Source organism: Cryptotermes secundus, unplaced genomic scaffold (genome assembly GCF_002891405.2).
Source record: "Cryptotermes secundus unplaced genomic scaffold, Csec_1.0 scaffold117, whole genome shotgun sequence".
Lineage (NCBI taxonomy): Eukaryota > Metazoa > Arthropoda > Insecta > Blattodea > Kalotermitidae > Cryptotermes > Cryptotermes secundus.
In genome coordinates, this window is record NW_019737981.1 from 2,482,492 (window position 1) to 2,503,436 (window position 20,945).

At 42.5% G+C, this 20,945-nt stretch overlaps 1 protein-coding gene across 1 annotated transcript in view; it reads left to right on the forward strand.

The window, feature by feature from the left end:
* The window catches only part of LOC111870555, a 116,520-nt gene that overhangs the window by 4,101 nt on the left and 91,474 nt on the right, over positions 1 to 20,945 (forward strand). Inside the window, exon 2 of the mRNA XM_023862930.2 lies at positions 9,541 to 9,608. Within this exon, the coding sequence (XP_023718698.1) occupies positions 9,541 to 9,608 (68 nt within the window). The remainder of the gene's footprint in view (positions 1 to 9,540; positions 9,609 to 20,945) is intronic.

Here is a 20,945-nt window from a genome sequence, read left to right on the forward strand (position 1 = left end):
GCGGCCTTACTAGAAACCATTGTATAGCGACTGGCTACGGGCTGGATGACCAAGGGGTCGGAGTTCCAGTCCTGATAGGGTCAAGAATTTTCTCTTCTCCACTTCGTCCAGACAGACTCTGTGGCCCACCCAACCTCTTATCCAATTGGTACCGGGGGCTCTTTCCCTTGGAGTAAAGCGGCAAGGGCGTGAAGCTGACCACTCACCTCCAATACTCGTAGTGCCGAGGTTAAGAAAATGTGGATCTATATATCCACTCTCAATACGCCTTCGTGGATTAGTGCTTAATTAGTTAAGCACAGCAACAGCTTTAGCTTAGCTTCTACTAGAAGCCCAAACGGTTCTAACACATTCTGATCCGGGATGTTTGTGGAGAGGGAGAGTTAAAAATTGCAGTTACATTTCTTAAATAAGTTTGAGTGGATACAGAATGGCGTACTCGAAGTCTGCCTGCCACCCCTCCCCACCCCCATACACACACACATCTCCGGGCCGGCCCAGAGCTGTCGGAAAAACTCTCTATGTATGGTCGCCTAATGTAAGCAACTACGAAGAAGGCATGGATGGGAGGGTACGTTCCTTTATTCAGTTAAAGCCGGTTCTGTTGTCTACGAGAGCTGATTTAGACCGTTCAGATACTGAGACAAGGATTCAAATAGCGACTTGGGCGTGGACGTATGACCGCGATTTTCTGTGTTGTTGAGTGATGATAGACATTACGATGATCTAATCTGATCATACAAGGAGTTCTACCGAATGACTTTCAAATTCAGTTAAATAAAAAAGAAAAAAAGTATGGAAGGAAGAGAAGGAATAAAGGAAATAAGCAAAGAAGGGAGAAAATGTTATGGCAACAAAGAAGGAAGCAAATAAATAAACAAAGAATTCAAAGATCTCCACATCGGGGTCATCATTATGCACCACTGCATGATAGCCACACAAGTAGCAACGTAACGTAAAGTAATTTAGGCGACACCCTTGTAGGGAAAAAAGGTAAAGGTATCCCTGTAACAGGCCGTGGAGATCCATGGGATTGTGAGAGGTCGAGGCTCCCACATTTTCTAGACAATAGGCTCACAGATGGCAGTGAGGTTGTCAGCCTTACGCGCCGACCGACCTTTGCCTCCAGGAATATTCCTGGTAAGCATTTCTGTTAGAGGATGAGTCGACCCCAGGGCCATAGTGCGGCTGGGATGATTAGGTCAATTGAAAAAAATCCAATGACCTCATCGGGACTTGAACCAGCGACCTTCCGGCTTGTAGCATAGTGTCTCAACCAACTACGCTACCTAGATAAATTGAAAAAATCCACCTCATCGGAATTAGATCCCGCGACCTTCCGGCTTGTAGCATAGTACCTCAACCAACTACGATACCACGTGCCCCCTCCTTGTAGGGTCTCTTGATGAATTATCTGTTTCATTATTTTGTATAATTATTTAATAGTGTGACGTGATGATGGTGCAGATTAACAGTAGAGGCAGTCCTCTCCTAGGTAACGGCTCAATAAACACGTATCGAGGCAACGAATACACGCCATAACAATAGAAGACCTATTGGAAGCGGTGTGTTATATAAGGTCCATACCGAGGTTAGGTACTTGAAGGCTCCCAGAGCCGTCAGGTTATGGGTCCCGTGGGAACTGAAACCTAAATTCACTGTTCTGGCGAAGTCCAGCAGCAATTTAGCAGTCAGTCAGCACATACGTAAGGACTGGGCGTTTAAGTACAAATATTAAACTTACGCTTTATAAAGCTCTGAATAGATCAGTTGTGACTCATGCCTGGTCCACCTGTGAGTATGTGGCGGGCGCTCACCTCTTGAAATTGCAGCGTCTATAGAACAGATTACTCCGCGCTATTGGATATCTACACAGGTACACATCAGTCCGCAAACTGCACGCGGCTTTCAAAATGCTTTAAGTCGGTGCCTATATGTCTAAATTATGCAGGATATAGGCAGAATTAATCCTAAACCATGTAAATACAAACGTATCTGGTACTGAACAAGGAAAAGCCAGGCATAAGAAGCATAAAAGCTTAAACTTGGCGGCGGTCAGGCCTACGGACGTTCATCTGACTAACCGCAGTTTCTGAGTAGTCACGTGAGTTAAGGCATAACTTTCTGCACAGGCAGTCATTGACAGGAAGCCTCTGTATACCTTGTATAAATGTTGCTTAGTACAGTGCAGTGACAAAGGATGAGCGGAGTCCATAGTGATCTGGACGCCGTAACAGCGAGGATATACTCGTGCTGAAACTATGGTGCAACAAACGTAACGCTTACATAGAAAGGTCGACCCCTCCTTCGTCGAAGGGGAGTCCCAATTTCGAAACACGTACATATCTAGGAGAGAATAGAAGTACTGATCATGGATCTCGAAGAGACTGAAGCCACGAATGAATGTGCTGGCGAAGGCCAGCAACAATTTAACCGACAGGCCGAGCAGTTCAGGTTCCTAATGTAAACAGTTCGCCTCTGAGCTAAATGTTGAAAGCAGTTTCAGCAGATAATGGCAGGGCTCAATTTGGCCGAGTCAGAAGAAGACAGAATAGTGATCATCACAAAAATTGTATTAAAACTCATGAAGCAAAATGGCTGCTAGATTTCACAGGCCTCCGTAGAGTTGTAGCATTCAGTGCGATCCTATGTAGACTATGTAGAAGCCGACAAGTAATATTATAAATATGGATGTCGTTCGCTGCTGACTATGACTGCGACAAATGACAGACCCGTCCCCTCGTCATAGAGGGCGCCCCACAACGAGAAAACCGCAACTGTCTGACAGTGACAAAAACCTGGTCTCGGACCCTAGATGAGGCTTGATTGACTGGCCGACTGACGTAGGTCGTAATGTGACTTTGATTTTGACTTGAATAAGACGGTCATGGCTAGGATGCCGTGAGTTGTGGTTGAGAGAGAGAGAGAGAGCTGTGAGACAGTAGCCAGCCGGTAAGGACGACACCACGGAACCCGAACACATTCTTAAGATCCGTTACCAGGCAACGACTGTAGAAGACATAGCACACGGAGAATACGGCATGTGCTTAGTGAGAATTAAGTGTGTACATTAGCGATAGCGTTATAGTTACAACTGTTCAATACATCTAATTATAAATCCAAACCCCATGTCTAGTCACACGTGACAATACGCTGCTTCAGCTTCGGAAGCTGGTGGTACCTTGCTCATATTGTCATCTTTTGTGGTCTATTCAAATTCAGGCTTGTCTTCAGAAAATACGAATATTTTTAGATATTTGGTTGGATTCCTCAGACGGGGCATCAGCCCATCGCAAGATTTTTACCTTCTCGTGCACAGGACAACAAAAACAAAGGAAAATGACATTTCTATATCCTGAGAAGAACTAGAACCCACAATTTCAGCTTTCGAGCAGCCGACGATAGTACCGTTCTTAGACCGTTCCTCCATTATGATCACTCTGTATAGGACCACGAACTACATATTACGGTTTGAAAGAAGACAATCATACTCTTATATAATACAATGTCGGTATTCAGCTTCACAGAGAGAGGTTCACAGTGGAAAACCTGCGTACCAGGTGGGATCAAAACCGGGTACATCTGGCAAACAAGTGAACGGCATTTTTCTTTTACTGCCACCACAAACCCTTGGGCCCTAGCCTCTGATTTTCAGTTTCATGATCATTTTACACACGGTAGGACTCCTTGGGCGAGTGATTAGCTCGTCGCAAGGCCTCTACCTAAACTCAGGGCAACAAAAACACGTATCAAACATCCATGTCCTGTGTGGGATTCGAACCCACGATTCCGGTTTCCGTGCAAACGAACACAGTATATACCGAATACCGTGACCGGCCGAAGGGTATAATTAACAAACAGTTATTCTTGTGGACATGGTAATGAACCTTCGAGTTCCATAAAATTTTGGGAATTTCTTGAATACCTGACCATCTGTTAACTTCTGAAACAGGACTGAGCTTCATGACGTTCATGACGTTAGTTATAAATTGCGGTAAGCCTACAGCTGAGTCACGCCGATACCGAAACTGGTTGCTGATTGCGAATGCGTCATTACCTGAGCTGCTTATCAACAAACGAACTTAACACAACACTATGCACCAGTTCTTTCGTATCCTGCAGTGACGTTACGTGGCTTGTTCCTACAAGCTGGCTTGTAAACTAATTATCTCCACGAAGAAGGGTACTGCTTGAGAAGCTGATGTTAGCTCATTCAGTCAAAATATTGACTAGTCTTATGCAACCAGGTGGTTCTGTACCGTATTCTCAAGTACCGCCCCTGACTCCCGTCCACAACCTTCCATCCTGTTTCTTTAACATCTGAGTCTGTCACGTCGGTGGGTACCTCTATTAAGTTGTGAGCTTCTGAAATATGTACTTTGGTAGATGGATGTCAAACGACATTGAGTTACAACCCAGAAGGCCGAAATATTAAGTCTTCAAGATCTGTTTTAATATTATTCTTTGTAATCCACCTCAACTCTGTGCCTTATATTTTCCAACAAAATCTGATACGTATGATTATATTTCAATTTTCCGCATGTGACAGATATCCCCCCCCCCATTTGATTTAATCACCACAAGTCATATGTGAAGAATTTTAATTATGAAGTGGCACGCTATGTAATTTTCTACAGCCTCCTATTATTTCCTCATTTTTAGGTTAAAACATTTTCTTCGGCGTTTTGCTGTCAGACATTCTCAACCCATGTCCTACCTTTACAGTGAAAGACCAAGGTACATGCACATAAAGAACAAATTTTCATGAATAGCGAACTCTAGACGAAAGAATGATTATGAAAGTCCATGGAAAATGGAAAGGATTGGCGAGGAAGTTTCCCTGGCTCATTTTAATAATACTGTCCCTGCATAATCCCCGCATAAACGAAAACTTTTGAATAGTCGAATAGCCGGCCCGAATTCATACGAAGGCATTTATACAGGTTACAACTGAGGGAATGCTGTGTCATAGCTTAGGCGGTTAATCACCGGTTTCCCACTGCGGCGGAGAGGGTTCGAGCCCGGTGTCATGTGGGATTTGTGGTGGACAAAGTGGCACTGGGGCAGGTTTTCTCCGAGTACTTCCGTTTCCCCTGCTAATTCGCATTCTACCGATTGCTCCACAATCATCATCTTCTTCTATCATCCGGGACCGGTACAATAGCCCAAACAGTGGCCGCAGTACCAAGTGGACTGTCACCCCATGAAAAAAAGAAAAATGAAACTGAGGTTCGGCACTGGAATAGCAGACATAGTATTTTTATTATTGCTGGTGGGGTGGAACTAAGTCCCTTGTACTGCGGCCATTTCTGGCCTATTGTACCAGCCCCAGATAATATGTGAGGGTGATTGTGGAGCAATTGGTAGAATGAAGATTGGCAGGGGAAACCGAAATACTCGGAGAAAACCTGCCCCGACGCCACTTTGTCCACCACAAATCCCACTTGACCAGACCCGAGATCGAACCCGGGCCGCCACGGTGGGAACCCAGGGACTAACCGCTTGAGCTATGGTGCGGCCAGCAGACACAGTAAGTTACTCTGTTAGAGCGAAGCATCGCTGTTTAATGTTTAGGGCGAAAAGTGAAAGGACTGTTATAGCCCTGATATACTGTATTATAATGATGCTATGTAAAAATTAAAACTTCCTGAAAATGATAGACTCGATGCCAGCAAATTGGCACGCCATGCGCGCTAGTTGGCCCTGTGTGCCATTGCTCACTCAAACTCCCCAAGGTCTGTGATACCACACGGCCAGTAACGACTGATGCCTTAATGACAAAAGCATTATTTTGTCGGGGGAATGTACATTCTGCAAAGTGGTCGCCATGTTTTTGAATGGAGTCTTACAAGCCATTAACTGGTGTGGGATCATAGAGGGAGGAATACAGAGATGGACAGAAAATTTATAGGGACTAGAAACCAGTCCCGCCGGTCACAGAGGCCGCGCGGTCTAAGGCAGGAACGGTCTTCGACCGCTCGAAACACTTGGATCGTGGGCTCGAATCCCACTGGAGGCATGGATGTGTGTGCATTTATTCAGTGTTTGTGTTGTTCTGTGTGTAGGTAATGGCCTTTCGACGGGCTAATGGCCCGTCCAAGGAGTTCTACCGGCTGTGTATAGGATTAAGAAACTAAAAGGCGGCCGAAGTCCACTGTACAGCCATAGATAGATAGACAGAAACCGTTCCGACTCTATATATAAAGAATTGCAGAAAGGAAAATGGGATGTGAATAAAGCAGGAAAGAGAAAGGAGGCAAAGGAATGAATGGTGGATAAATAGAGAAGCTGAAAGACAGAAAGACACAGATACATACGAACATACATACGTAATGTGTGTGTGTGTGTATTTAAGGCAATTGGAACAGTTTTTGGCTAGTATGCTTCTGATCACCCTGTACTGCGGGGGAGCACCACATGGCACAGGTGTTGTGTATTAGTCATCAGTCGAATGATGGATATATCGATCAACTGCAGCCTGTGACGCTTCAACGCATTCATATCGCAAGTCAGAAAATGGGACATCCTTAACTTGGAGTTAAGGTCATTTGAGTCAGCTTTAAGTTTATCTTTCTACTTTGCACATTAGGCATATTCATATACTTTCTGGGATTCGAATTTGTAGTCCTGTACGGTACGCGATTTCCGCTTCATAAAGCTTTGCATGATAAGAATCCCAGAAGTTTTAGGACAGTTTTAAATACTTGTAATTGTTCAACGTTAATATGGCAGCAACATGACTGTTGCAAAAGCAGCTGTTGTGCATAACAAGAAAACTGTTATCACCACACCCATTGTGGCGGGACGTAGCCTATTGTTAATTCTATTCGATAGCTCATAATCATCTGTAACTTCCGTTTTCTCCTGATTTTCATTTCTTACTGATATTAATCTTGCAGAGGCACAATTAAAAAGTATTTCTGCGTCATATTATTAAATGTGCAATTTCAATTTTATAAATGTCAGATAGGATATCTCTTTCAAATTGGCTGAATTGCCTTCCATCAGCCATCTTTTTTATTAATATTTTGGTTGCTGTGAACTGCATTACTTCAGCCAAATTTTGGTTGCAATTTTGTTGCTCTATTCATTTACAATTCGTACGACATTATACTCGTATTTAAATATAGATTTCATATTATATTGTCGCGTATCGGGCGTATATCGCGACAAATAAATTNTTAAATATAGATTGAATATTATATATATATATATATATAACAAATTAAACTATTTTTTTTCTTAGTAAAGCTTATTTAAATTATAAAATATACGTAACTACATGTTTTCTTTGAGAACACTGAAAAATTAAAATACATACGCCTCAACAGTCAGTTTGCAGATACGAATGCGCTGATGCGAAGCTGTTCACAATCAAAACGAAGGCTGAGCTCTTTATTTTGCGTCATGTAGAAATCCATATTAGATGAAATGTTTGACAGAAAATCTAATATAACTACTAGTTTTTTATTGCTAGTGGGGGGGCTAAGTCCCTTGTACGGCGGCCACTTCTAGCCTATTCTACCAGCCCCAGATGATAGGTGAGGGTGGTTGTGGAGCAATTGGTGGAATGAAGATTGGCAGGGGAACCGAAGTATTCGAAGAAAAGCTGCTCCAGCGCCACTTTGTCCACCACAAATCCCACATGACCAGACATGGGATCGAACCCGGACTGCCGCGATGGGAAGCCAGCGACTAACCGCTTGAACTATGGCGCGGCCATAACTACTACTTAGAAGCAAAATTAAATTTGCCAGACAAATTCCAACGCCAACACCAAAATGCAACGGAAATTCATTCATTAATCGCGGAGAGGAAATGCGTACAGATGGATGGACAGAGTGGCTTCCTCTGTATGTGCTCACTTCATACTGTTTATACAAAGAAAGCACAATAATGGATTATAAAAATAATCCACTAAGACATCATCATTTCCGGGTCAGGCAGAACTTCCCTGTCCTACATGTCCTTGTCCGTTCATTTCATAACACGGCCTCCATAAAGGGCTCTGTCATCTACATCATGGCCTTCTGCAACTCTGCATTTCTGTGCCCTGTAATTTGCCGTTCATCTTCCTCTTTTACGTCGTCTTTGATGATCAGGTATGGCTTGCGTTGTTTTAAAATAGCGGTCATTCTAACAACGTCACGGTGGGTAAAGGCAGCTAAGGACATTAGGAATCGTGTCCTCGTAATAAATGAATACCATCAGCAAATTATATAAAAAAGATCTTCTCGATATCCGTTCTCTTCCTGTTATTTCTCGATGAGCAAACGGAGCGGTCTTGCATTAACGTATTAGTGCTGCACAAACTCGATTCATTCATGCGTTATTTACCGGTATCCTTTAAACAGAATAGGTTATGTAATATCAATTTATAGTTTATAACTTTTAAGCATCTGAAATGGACCGCCTCTGTGGTCTAGTGGTCAGAGTTCCTGCCTACAGATCCAGAGGTTCCGGGTTCAGTTCCCAGCTCTACCAGATTTGCTGAGAAGTAGTGGGTCTGGAACGTGGTCCACTCCGCCTCACGAGGATAACTGAGGAGCTATTTCAAGGAAATAGCGTTTCCGGTCTAGAAAACCGAGATTAACGGCCGTGGGGAACCGTTGCGCTGACCCCGTAACACCCTCTATCAGCAAAAGTTGGCAATAACTTGGCCGACAAGCGGCGGTAGCTCGGTAGGTATAGTTAGCTTTCGGACTATAGACCACGGAGTTTTTTAAGCATCTGAAATGTTCAAAAGCATGTGCAACCACAGACAATAACCTTGAGGTAATATTTAGTTTGTAATATAAAAAAAATACCCTTGAAAATGACATTATAGTTGTCGATAAATGTCGGATAAACAGCTAACCTAAATGTTAGTTATAATTAACAGTGCGCGGTAAAAGAAAATAAATAACGATGTATGGGATCATTCTGAGCGAAATGGAACGGCTGTAGAAGGAAATGGTCGTGACATATCTTTAGGAATTATTCCAGCATTCGCTTGGAGTAAATGAGGAACTCAGATTTCTTTTTATTGCTAGTGGGGTGGGACTAAGTCCCTTGCACTGCGGCCACTTCTGGCCTATTGTACAAGCCCCAGATGACAGGTGAGGGTGATTGTGGAGCAATTGGTGGAATGAAGATTGGCAGGGGAAACCGAAGGTCTCGGAGGAAACCTGCCCCAGCGCCACTTCATCCACCACAAATCTCACTTGACCAGACCCGGAATCGAACCCGGGCCGCCGCGGTGGGTGTATTTATTATCTACCGTCACACCAAATTTCGAAACTCTAGTTCAACTGGTTCGTTATTTACATCTATAAAAGCAAAAGTTATATATACATTTCGTCCGGCCACCACATTACTGCATTATATATCAACTTGACCGAAGTACTAACTGGCACTACTGTGGCTCCTACTCAGAAGTTCGCACCACTACAATGTTAATATTTTCTTGACAGCAGAATAGAAAAGATGGCTTTAATGTTTGTGTAACCTGCGAAATATTTTGATACACTATAGAATTTAATTTTCTCTTCTTTTTTTTAGGGGCTGAGTGTGATCGACAATTCAGAGGATCAGGAAAAGTTTCTCAGAGTCGTTAATCGCTACATAAAGTGAGTACATTCGAAAGGGCTTCAGTTAAACATTCGAAAGTGTGACACCCATTACTTCTTTGCAGTTGTTTCGCAAGCCCCACTCATCTGTAAGGCCTCTGGTGTAAATGCTTAGAAATCTCATAATTCTCAGGACAATATGTGAGGAAACTGAACGTAATCCAGAGACCATTCGACAGCTGCACCTTCAGACTTACAAACATTTCTTAGGACGTCCGGCAAGTTTCGTGTACTGAGAGTCAGAAAGTTTCAATTAGCTTTGTGGTTCTCTCTTGGGAGTCTGACATATGCTCAGGCTTTCAAGAAATTCATGTCTCTATACAATCCTTAAGTGTGGTGTTCACAACAGCCAGACATTGGATCCTATCGTGAATAAGCCGAAACCAGTGCATTCCTTCTTACCCTATTTCCTTTAGACCAATTCTACTTACTCCTATGATCGAAGTGCACTGTTCCATTATTTTCAGACCGACGTCATGTATTTAATTCACTTCACCCCCCACGTGAGTTATATTGTCAGGGAGATACAGACTGAAAAATACTTTATTTTTTGTTGTTTATTTTACGATGATGGCAGTGTCTCGGATAACATAGCAATGAACGATAAAATTATTGGTCAATGAAACAGGAGGAATTTGAAAGGAAACGGTCGTGGCCTAATCGGGGTACTATCCTGGAATTTACCTGAATGGACTGAGGAAAACTACGAAAGAACGTCACTCAGGAAAGTCGATGGCCGGCTATTACCGTTAGCGCTACACATCAACCTAGTCGGTAACTGAAATCATATTGTCTCTACCATCATCACCATATTCGCAGCAAATACAAATCTTTGGAAAAGCATCAAGTTTCCAGTTAAGTTCTTATAAAAGAAACATAGTTATATCAGAGCCCGGTGTGGGAAAACAGAAACGGTATAAAAATTAATTCGAACTTATGATATTCTTTGAATTAACAACTTCTAAAGCTTGTAGCATTATCGCTGCGGTTTCTGTGCTGCACACTGTTAAAATATTTATCTTCGCGAATTTGGACTTTTCCCCGGAAACTTAGATCCTATGTAAGACTTAAGGTTTTCACAGCGGTGACTATGAAGAATGCCGTCTTTTTGGATGTGGCGCCGTGTAGATCTTGTGTGAACCGATGTTCCTCCAAAACGACGGTTCACACAGCAACTACACGGCGCCACATCCCAGAGGACGGTATTCCTTTGGGATCAAATGATTTTCATTACCTGCGATCTTCAAATGGACGGATTTGCCTGTCTAGAGTCAAGCAGTCGGAGAGAAGATTAGTTTCGGGACGATTTATTTCTTTCGTAACATAGAAAGCTGGACGGTCTACCGTCCGTTTATCTATTATGAGAGTCACTCATGTACTTCACTGCATTCATTCGTTCACTCGCTCCGTTTAATCAGTTTCCCTGGAGAAAAAATTGTTCGACACATTAGACTGCACGTGGGAAACCACATAAAAAAGCAAGGTGTAGAATAAAGGATAATATTAAAATGGACCGAATAAAATATGGTGCAACTGACTGCATGGTGCAGGACATTCCTTGAAAAACTATTATTTTTCAACTGATCAGGAAAGCCATATAAGAGTAGTTATGATACCTGAAGTCTTATACGTAAATGATCACAAATGACGGTCATTAGAACAAATCCTGAGACACTTCTATCAGATTCACATCTTCATTACACAGATGTCTAGACTGAATATTAATGTTATCCTTCCATCCACACTTAGGTCTCCTTAATGGGTTCTTTCATGAATGGGATTCTCCAAAGAGTATGTAGTAAAAGACATTCAGAATAGAATAAATATTCTTATGAACTGACAACTTAAATTTCATACACAGAAGAACTAACTTCCCTGTGCACTGGTTAACACCAATGTTTCGTGTTCTGTAGGTTGTGGGTTCGAATATAGGATTGTACATCATCCGCCATATCTGTTTTCTCTTTGCTTCCTTAAGATCTTAAAATAGGCCATGGCCAGTTTCTTGATGCTTCACCTGATCAATGTATTTTGTATTGTTACGGAACCTGAAACCTAATCAGTACTATGTCACTTCCTTGCTCTCATGTTAGTATTGGTAATCATACCGTATCGCTGTTCGATGCTATAGAACATATAGAGAAGATAATGCGTCGTCAAAGAAACCAAGACGGGACGTATCGTTTTTCTTCTCTCGTCTCGTCTCGTCTCGTAAAAACTTGTTTAAAAACTCTTCAGAAGCTTCACGCCTGCAAGATGATCGGCGACAAACACGCCTAGCAGGAATGTCGGAGAAGTTGCCGGAAGGGCCAGGCGACGTGAAGCCGAGCGTGACGAATGTTTATTTGTCTTTGCAGCCTACTTCTCTGTAAACAAAAGTAGGCTTATGAATCACAATCCTTCTGGTGTGCTCCCCTTTCAGCTTTTGAACTAACCGACTAATTTTCACCAAACTCGATATGAAAGTTATGCCACTGGAGGCTATCACAATCCCGTACTTCTCGATTCCTGCAATCAATCACAGCACAGTTGCAGCACGAATTTATGATGTGGAGCCACCTCGTTACTTACTTACTGGTCAAGTGGGATTTGTGGTGCACAAAGTGGCGCTGGGGCAGGTTTCCTCCCAGTACTTCGGTACTTCATTCCACCAATTGCTCCACAATCACTCTCACCTGTCATCTGGGGATGGTACAATAGGCCAGGACTAGCCGCAGTACAAGGGACTTAGTCTCACCCCACTAGAAATAAAAAAATAATACTTACTTACTCATGGAGCTGAGCCCTTCTTGAGAAGCCGCCAATTCTGCAGCTACTCAAGAATTGCCCAGCATTTTATGGAACCCGAAGGTTCATTACCGTGTACATAAGAGCCCTCCACTGGTCCCTATCCTGAACCAGATCAATCCAATCCATACCGTCCCATCCTATCTCTCTAAGATCTATTTTAAAGCATAATAAACCACTGTAGGTCGCGGTGCAAGGGCCGAGAAGGCCCACTCCTTATACAAGATCCATTTTAATAATGTCCACCCACCTACACTTTGGTCTTCCCAGTGGTCTCTTTCATTCTGGCTTTCCCACTAATATCCTATACGCATTCCTCGTCTCCCCCATTCGTGCCATATGCCCTGCCCACCTCGTCCTCCTTGACTTGACCATTCTTATTATACTTGGAGAAGAGTAAAAGTTATGAAGCTCCTCGCTGTGCAGTTTTCTCCAATCTCCTGTCACTTCATCCCTCTTCGATCCAAATATTCCCCTCAATACCCTGTTCTCAAACACCCTCAGTCTATGTTCCTCCCTCAATGTCAGAGACCAAGTTTCACACCCATACAGAACCACAGGCAAAATTATAGTTTTGTATATTCTAATTTTTATGTTTTTGGACAGCAAGAGAGAAGACAACATTTTCTGGACTGAATGGTAGCAGACATTACCCGAGTTCAGTCTCCTCTTAATTTCCTCCTGAATAATGGAATTACGTATGGAAATAGATTTTGAAAAAAGGGCAAATTTAGTGAAGGCTGGAACTGATGGAAACGAGGGATAGTGCTATGGTCTCTGCATCTAAGGAGGAAGGGAAGGGTACAGAGTAGCTTGGTCTTCTTGGTTCATAGCGTCTCGGATTGTCGAATATGTCGATGAGTAGCCTCCTCATAGAGGAACACTAAGCAGCACCTGCTCACGCTGAGTCCTCGCTCGCGGATTTTATTTTTTCTTCTAGCCTGAAGATGGAGGCGATTGGTTCCTCCGAAACGTCGGTAAACACAATATCAACACGTCGCCACATCCCAGAAGATGGCTTTCTTCAAAATATAATTAGGCTTGGGCGGCCCATACACGTACGAGTCTGGCTCACGAGTCCGGCTCGGCGAGGAGCCGGGCTCGGATTAATTTCACCACACGCGTATGAGCGTGGCGACCCACACACGGACGACTTTGGCTCATTGGAACCCGAGCCGAGTTGGACTCGCGAGCCAGACTCGTACGTGTATGGGACACCTTAGCCTCATGACTATTCCGACTTCGTAGCATATTTCAAATTATTCGCCTATATCTCTATGTAGCTTTGGCTTGTCTGTAAACGCTATCCATGTCGCTTTCTATTCTCTCGAGATGACCTGTCACATATAGCTTATTATTTACTCAACACATATGTACCTGTAATTTTCTTATAATCTTAATTTTATTTTATTTAATTTGGAACATTTTTTTTACAGTTCTTGAGAATTTAATTTCCTCTGCTTGAATTATGGTAGCATTTTATACCAAAATCCATGCTTACGTCATTGTTGCTGCTAACGAGATCCGTGGCGAACAAAAGTTTAGAGAAAGTGCGACTGCCGACTGCTGTTTTAACGGACACTCAAGTATACAAATTGTGTTCTCTTTGCGGTCCACTTCAAGTAGTTTGCAACTGTCGAACTTGTTAATTCCTGCGAAACATCTCATTTGTACACTAACGATATTCGACACGGCCAAAATACTATCCACTTATTTTAAAACTCTTGCTACCGATTTCCATTTAGTCGTTTTCAGTTACACTTAATTTAATTAATGGAACCCTTCTGCAGTAAATTTCGAAGGTCCACCTGATTAAAAATCAGGCAAATTCTGAGAGAGCTGATTGACCTCCCGTCCTCAGGAGGTTAGTGAAAACTGCATAATAAGGAACATAATTATTTTTACTCGGCCCCAACTGCTGTAAGGACAGTGAAATCAGGAAGGTTGAGATAGACACGACATGCAGTACACCTTGGAGAGATGACAAATTCTTACAAAATTGTTGTCTGATAACCGGAAGGGAGGAGACAATTTGAAAGACGAAGACATCGATAGATGGGTAATATTACATTGAACCGTAATGATATAGACTTGTAGGATGTACAGTCGGTTCATATGGCTTAGGATACGAAGCAGTGGTATGATCTTGTGTACAGTCCAATGCACCTTCCTTTTCAATAAAAGATGGGGAATCTCTCAAGTAGCTCAGCCACTACTGGCCTCTCAGAAATGACTCCATTCCAAGCAGTTAATTTCAGCTACTTAACTGGGAAACGAGGGCGTTCCTTTAGATTTACTTACACTGAATATAGCAACAGATATTTACTGCTTTCTTACAATTTACAAAAAAGAATACCTTAACAAAGTTACGCGTTTTCTCGAAATCTGTTACAATACACACGTACATATAATTCCAGGACCCTACAAAAAATGGCTCTAGTGTCACTCGCACATCACAGAAATCGTGTTGATGTTAATTAGTGTAAAAAAGTGAAGTTCTTCCTGTAACATGCCGTGGAGGTTCCCACATTTCCTCCAGACAGTCGGCTCACAGATGGCGGTGAAGTCTGTCAAACTTACGCGGCCACCGCCGTTTAGCCCCCAGCAAGATTCCTGATACTCATTTCTGTTAAAGACTGAGTCGACCGCAGGGCCATAGTCTGACTGGAAGGATTAGCTAAATTGAAAAAAAAAAAATCCATGATTTCATCGGGAATCGAACCCGCGATCTTCCGGCTTGTAGCATAGTGTCTCAACAAAGTACGTTACCGCGTGCCCTTTTTACTTAGTATAGGAGATGAAAAGTTCGAATTTTGGGTAGACTCCAATGGCATAACTACTCGTGATATAAAAGTTTTCATCAATATCCATCCAGTGTTTCTCAAGTCGGAACATGTGGGCAGACGGATGAGTAAACGGAGAGACAGTCAAGACAGACCGAGCCCTCTATGTGTCCACTTACTGCACATCGTGCAAAAAACACATAATAACATTTATATTCTTCCCTATAAAATAACCTCGTTAAAGTAAGTGCGTTAACCTTGCGTATTTACAAAACAGAGGCCAACAAAAAGAATGTATGTGCAAGTAATGTAAGATAAAAATGTAAAATCCATTACAACTGGAAAACAAGTCCGAATATAGAAGAATACATTACATCACTTTAGAGGAGTGTTTCTGTTGGATAGGTAGATTTAATAATAATCATACTGCAGAACCACTACAGGATTCCGAAGTTTCATGACGTCAGTCATGTCAGTAATATTGACAGAGAAATCCTGTTAATTTGCCTTGAGCTCAAATGTACGTAGTTCCTAGCTCATGAAGCCAGTGCATGAATTTGTAATATCTTATGGTTCCGGCTGCCAGGTTATCTTTTGTCTTCCTTGTCACATGTTCGTTTCGATGACATCTGGCATTTAAAATTTTCTCCTAATTCATCGCTTTCACTTTCTGTCGGCATTTGTTTCTTCCACGGTTGATTAATTTTCATATTACTTTAGTTTCAGTGCATAATTTTCCGGTCATTGTCTGATGTTCCATAGAGCAGCAGCTCACGATTAGCGTATCGGCCTTATTTCTGCAACACTGTCATCCTGCCGCCATTTCAGAGCATTTACTATTAATTTCACATCTCTCAAACTAAACCCGAGAAACCAGAATTTGCGAAACTACATTACGACCGGGAAATGTACTTATATTCGGGTGATACTTGTTTCGAATCTTGGTCAGGTTTTATAGCTTTCCTCAGTCTCTGCAGTCGACTGCCGGGAGAGTACCTTGAATTTGACAAGCAACTCCCTCTTTTAAATAATTATTTATTCAAAATTCAAGGTCATCATTCGACAGTATACACGTCTAACCACTGCGAGTCCTTAAAAAACTAAAACAGAATTAAGAACGAATTTAGAGAATACGATGCAATATCTTATTGGTTTTGGTCTTTATTTATTGTTGAGATAGATCAACCACATTGGAACATTCTTGTGTTTGTGTAACTACACTTCTTCAACTACGTAGGTTACATAGCGGCCAATATGATGATGTAAGAGAGACTATAAAGGACTTGGAAGGAAGCAATTATGACTTATTTAAAACAATCCTCATCCATAACTGAAATCATATCTGTAAAGCTTGAAACAATTTATGTTTCAACGTAATAAAAGTCAACCATGCCTATCATACCTATCACTATTTAATGGATGCTTTGCGGCAATTACCAGTACCCACTGTATATTGTCACGTTTTTTAGTGACTATACATGGGGTTTGAATCGGTAATTGCATTCATTGGACCCTTACAGATCCGTGACTATAAGTAATTTTAACCGTTTCACTAATTTACACAATTTACAGTTCACTAGAACACATACTCAAGTCTTCCCAGCCTGCTATGCCTTCACCAGTTTTCTGGTAACGGCTTCCAACTGCGGACGTTCCCCTTCCTCACAAGAACTGTACCGCAGCAGTCCTCCAACTAACTCTGCAACTCTCCAACCAATTCACTCATTCTCTGACTGACTGACTGACTGACTGACTGACTGCTAACACTGTATTAACTTGTCCTGCTTATATCATTTCGACATAGACCGCGCACAAGACACCGTTGCATTTGTTGTCCTGGAAACGTGCTTGTTTGCGGAGCCGTTATTTAACAACGGCTGTTGTATAGTTGCTCATTTCGCAGTCGTTGCCTAGCAATGGATCTACATGTCAAATTATGTTAATTAATGTCTAAGATATACAGTGAATATTGATGGCATGAAAGTCGAAACGCGTCTATAGAAACAAGAAGTGTGGATGACTTTTTTCTGATTAAACGTAAATTAAGATCTCGGAATTTGACAGAAGGAATGACGAAATATTCTGATAACCTCAGTCAGATTAGTAATGCCAAGATTTGAAGGTGGGACCTCTAAAGTATGAAGCAGGAGTACCAAACACGTGACGACGATCAGAAGTTTGAGAGAGAAATTAGAGAGTATGGACTTTTTTATTGCTAGTGGGGTGGGGCTAAGTCCCTTGTACTGCGGCCACTTCTGGCCGAATGTACCAGCCCCAGATGATAGGTGAGGGTGATTGGTGGAATGAAGATTGGCAGGGGAAACCGAAGTACTCGGAGAAAACCTGCCCCAGCGCCACTTTGTCCACCACAAATCCCACTTGAACAGACCCGGGATCGAACCCGAGCCGCCGCGATGGGAAGCCAGCGACTAACCGCTTGAGCTATGGCGCGGCCTGAGTATGGACGTTACACTAGAGAGTATTATATTTCACATTCTTGCGTAAGCATTTGAATTGTATATTACTCACTATAATAAATTCAATATGGACAACTATTTCGGCCGGTCACGGTAGCCGAGCGGTCTAAGGCATGTACTGTCTTCGCTCGCTTGGAAATCGGCATCGTGGGTTCGAATCCCACTCAGGGCATGGATGTTCAGTTTGCGTGTGCGGTTTTCTGTGTTTATCTACAGGTAGAGGCCTTGCGACGAGCTGATCACTCGCCGAAGGAGTCCTACCGAATGTGTAAGATACAGAAAAACGGAAGTGAACGGAGAAGTTCATGGAGGTAGGCCTAGGCCCACTATGGCTGTAGTGCCAAGGGAAAAAAAATTCGGCCAAGTGTAAATTGAATATAGAACCACGGTCACAACAGAATAAATTACGAGTATAAGGAGTTCTGCTGTTAACTGTAGCAACAATACAATGGATAGAGGCATAAGTTCTTCTATGCCGTTAAAAATTCACAATATAAAAAAAAAATAATATAATCGAATATTATATACATAATGAAATCAATATTTTATGTCGAGTAGCGAAGCCAGAATAGCTGCGAGTATAGTTGGGACTAGGGCTGGATGGCCGGTGTTCGATCCCTGGCTGGAGTAAGAAATGTTCCTCTTCTCCATAGTGTCAAGATCGGCGCTGAGGCCCATCCAGCTTCCTATCCAATGAGTACTATCGGGGCGTGTAGCTGGCGCTCACCTTCATCAAGTGCCAAGGTCAAGAATAATGGAGCTATACCTCCACTTTCCCATACGTCTTCATTGTGGTACTTAATTTATTTTTACAGGGACAACTTTATTTCTACCTTAGTCAAGTAGGACTTTTTGTAAAATGCTGTTTTTTAAATATGTATCGAAAATGAGATTCACTTGAATCGTCTCATGCCAAATTTCACCAAAATTCATTTAAAGGATTTTCAGATGAAACCTGTAGACTTCATGCAAAATACGAGTAGGTGCCTATGTAAGCTACGCGTCTGTTGGAGATAGGCCACTATTGCTGTAATGCCGCAGATGGTTTGTTGCTAAATCAAGAGGAACTGGCGGCTCTACACACGATCAGTCACTCCTATTGTGACGTAACATTGACCGGAACCGAAATATCTGGATTGTGCCTCAAGAAGATACATACAGGGCTACTACCTGTATACATACATACATACATGCGTACCGAGCAGACTGGTATATCGATAGCGCTGTAGATTTCTTTTAGGGAAATCCACGATTCGAATCTCGGCGGAAGCGCCGGCTACCCTGTGATACTTTGTGATTTTCTTCAGCCCCTCCACGCGAATGCAACCGCTTCCTTCCACATTCTTCCCTATTCACTGTTAATTAATCATCCTAATATTCGACGGTATCTCTTCTTTTCAATGGCTCTTCCAGCCCATTCAGGGCCGTGGCCTCTTATTTAGTTTCCTAATCATTTTTCACAGACACCTTGGACAAGTGATCAGCCCGCGCAAGGCCGCCACCTAAACACAGGACAACATAAACACAGAATAAACGCATACGCACACCAAACATCCATGCCTTGAGTGAGATTCGAACACACGACCCCAGCGTCCGAGCGAGCGAAGACAATGCTTGCCTTAAACCGCGCGGCTGCTTCAGTCTCAGGTAACGAAAGCGTCGTGAATCAAACCACGAAGATAAACATACACGCATTTATACATAGTAGATCCATTCCGACAATACAAGACTATTATTTTGCCTGTGGTTCTGTATGGGTGTGAAACTTGGTCTCTGACATTAAGGGAGGAACATACACTGAAAGTATTTGAGAACAGGGTGTTGAGGAGAATATTTGGACCGAAGAGAGATGAAATCACAGGAGGTTGGGGAAAACTGCATAATGAGGAGCTTCATAACTCGTACTCTTCTCCAAGTATAATTAGAATGATCAAGTCAAGGAGGATGAGGTGGGCAGGTCATGTAGCACAAATGGAGGCGAAGAGAAATGCGTATAGGCAATTGGTGGGAAAGCCAGAAGGAAAGAGACCACTGGGAAGACCAAGGCGTAGGTGGGTGGACAATATTAAAATGGATCTTAGGGAGATAGGATGGGATGGTATGGATTGGATTGATCTGACTCCGGATAGAGACCAGTGGAGGGCTCTTGTGAACACGGTAATGAACTTTCGGGTTCCGTAAAATGCTGGGAAATTCTCAAGTAGCTTCAGAATTGGCGACTCCTCCAGAAGGGCTCAGCTCCATGAGTAAGTAAGTAAGAGCCATTCCGACAATAATAAAAATTCAGTAAATACATCCGTGCCAGTCGTTATGCGGTGAGAATACATATATATATATATATACACACACACACACACATACATATACATATATAAGCAGGGGTCGGACAAAATGATGGACGCAATACAGATACTCCACACATTTCTTTATTAATGTGGTATGTGAGCAACTTCTGCCTTCAATACAGCAGCAGTCCTTCTTGGAATTGATTCGTACATATTTGAACAATCTCCAGAGGAATTTTACACTATTCTTCTAAAAGAACACCTTCAACTTGCTTTAGAGTTGTTGTAGGTGGGAATCTGTTCCTCACGCTAGTCCCAAAAACTGACCACAGTGGTTCATGATGTTCAAATCTGGTGATTGTACCGGACAGGGAAGATGCTGAAGTTCAACTTCATATTTCTCAAACCACGACTGAACAGTTCCAGCTGTGTGAATTGGACCTGTGTCATTTTGAGAAACTGCATCGCTATTCAGAAATAACGTCTGGATCAAGAGATACTCCTGATTACGAAACCTGTCCACGTAATCCCTTGCACTGATTTGGTCATAAAGTGTAATAAATACAACGATATTGATGCCCAGCCCATCACAGAACTTCCCAAGTGTTTCACTCTTGGAACCAGGCATTCCGGATTGCAGGCTTCCTCGAGTGTTCTCCAAACGTAAACTCTTCCTGATGTAGGAAACAGCTTGAAGGATGACTCGTCTGACCATATCTCACGCGCGTCTCCAGTTGTCTGTTGTCCAGGTATTATGATCGTGATATCATCATTTACGCATCTGAGCATTACTTTCAGTAATCAGAAAGTTAGCAATTGCAGCCTTACCGTGAAAGTTGGATTTGTGAAGCTCACGTCGGAAATTTTTGTAGAAACATTGTCTTTAAGATGAATATTCTGTTCTGCTGTCACCTGCGCTGCAGTAGTTCTGTGATTTTTCGAAACAATCCCTCTCAATATACGACGATATAATTTTGTCAATGCTGATTTTCGCCCATTGTTCCT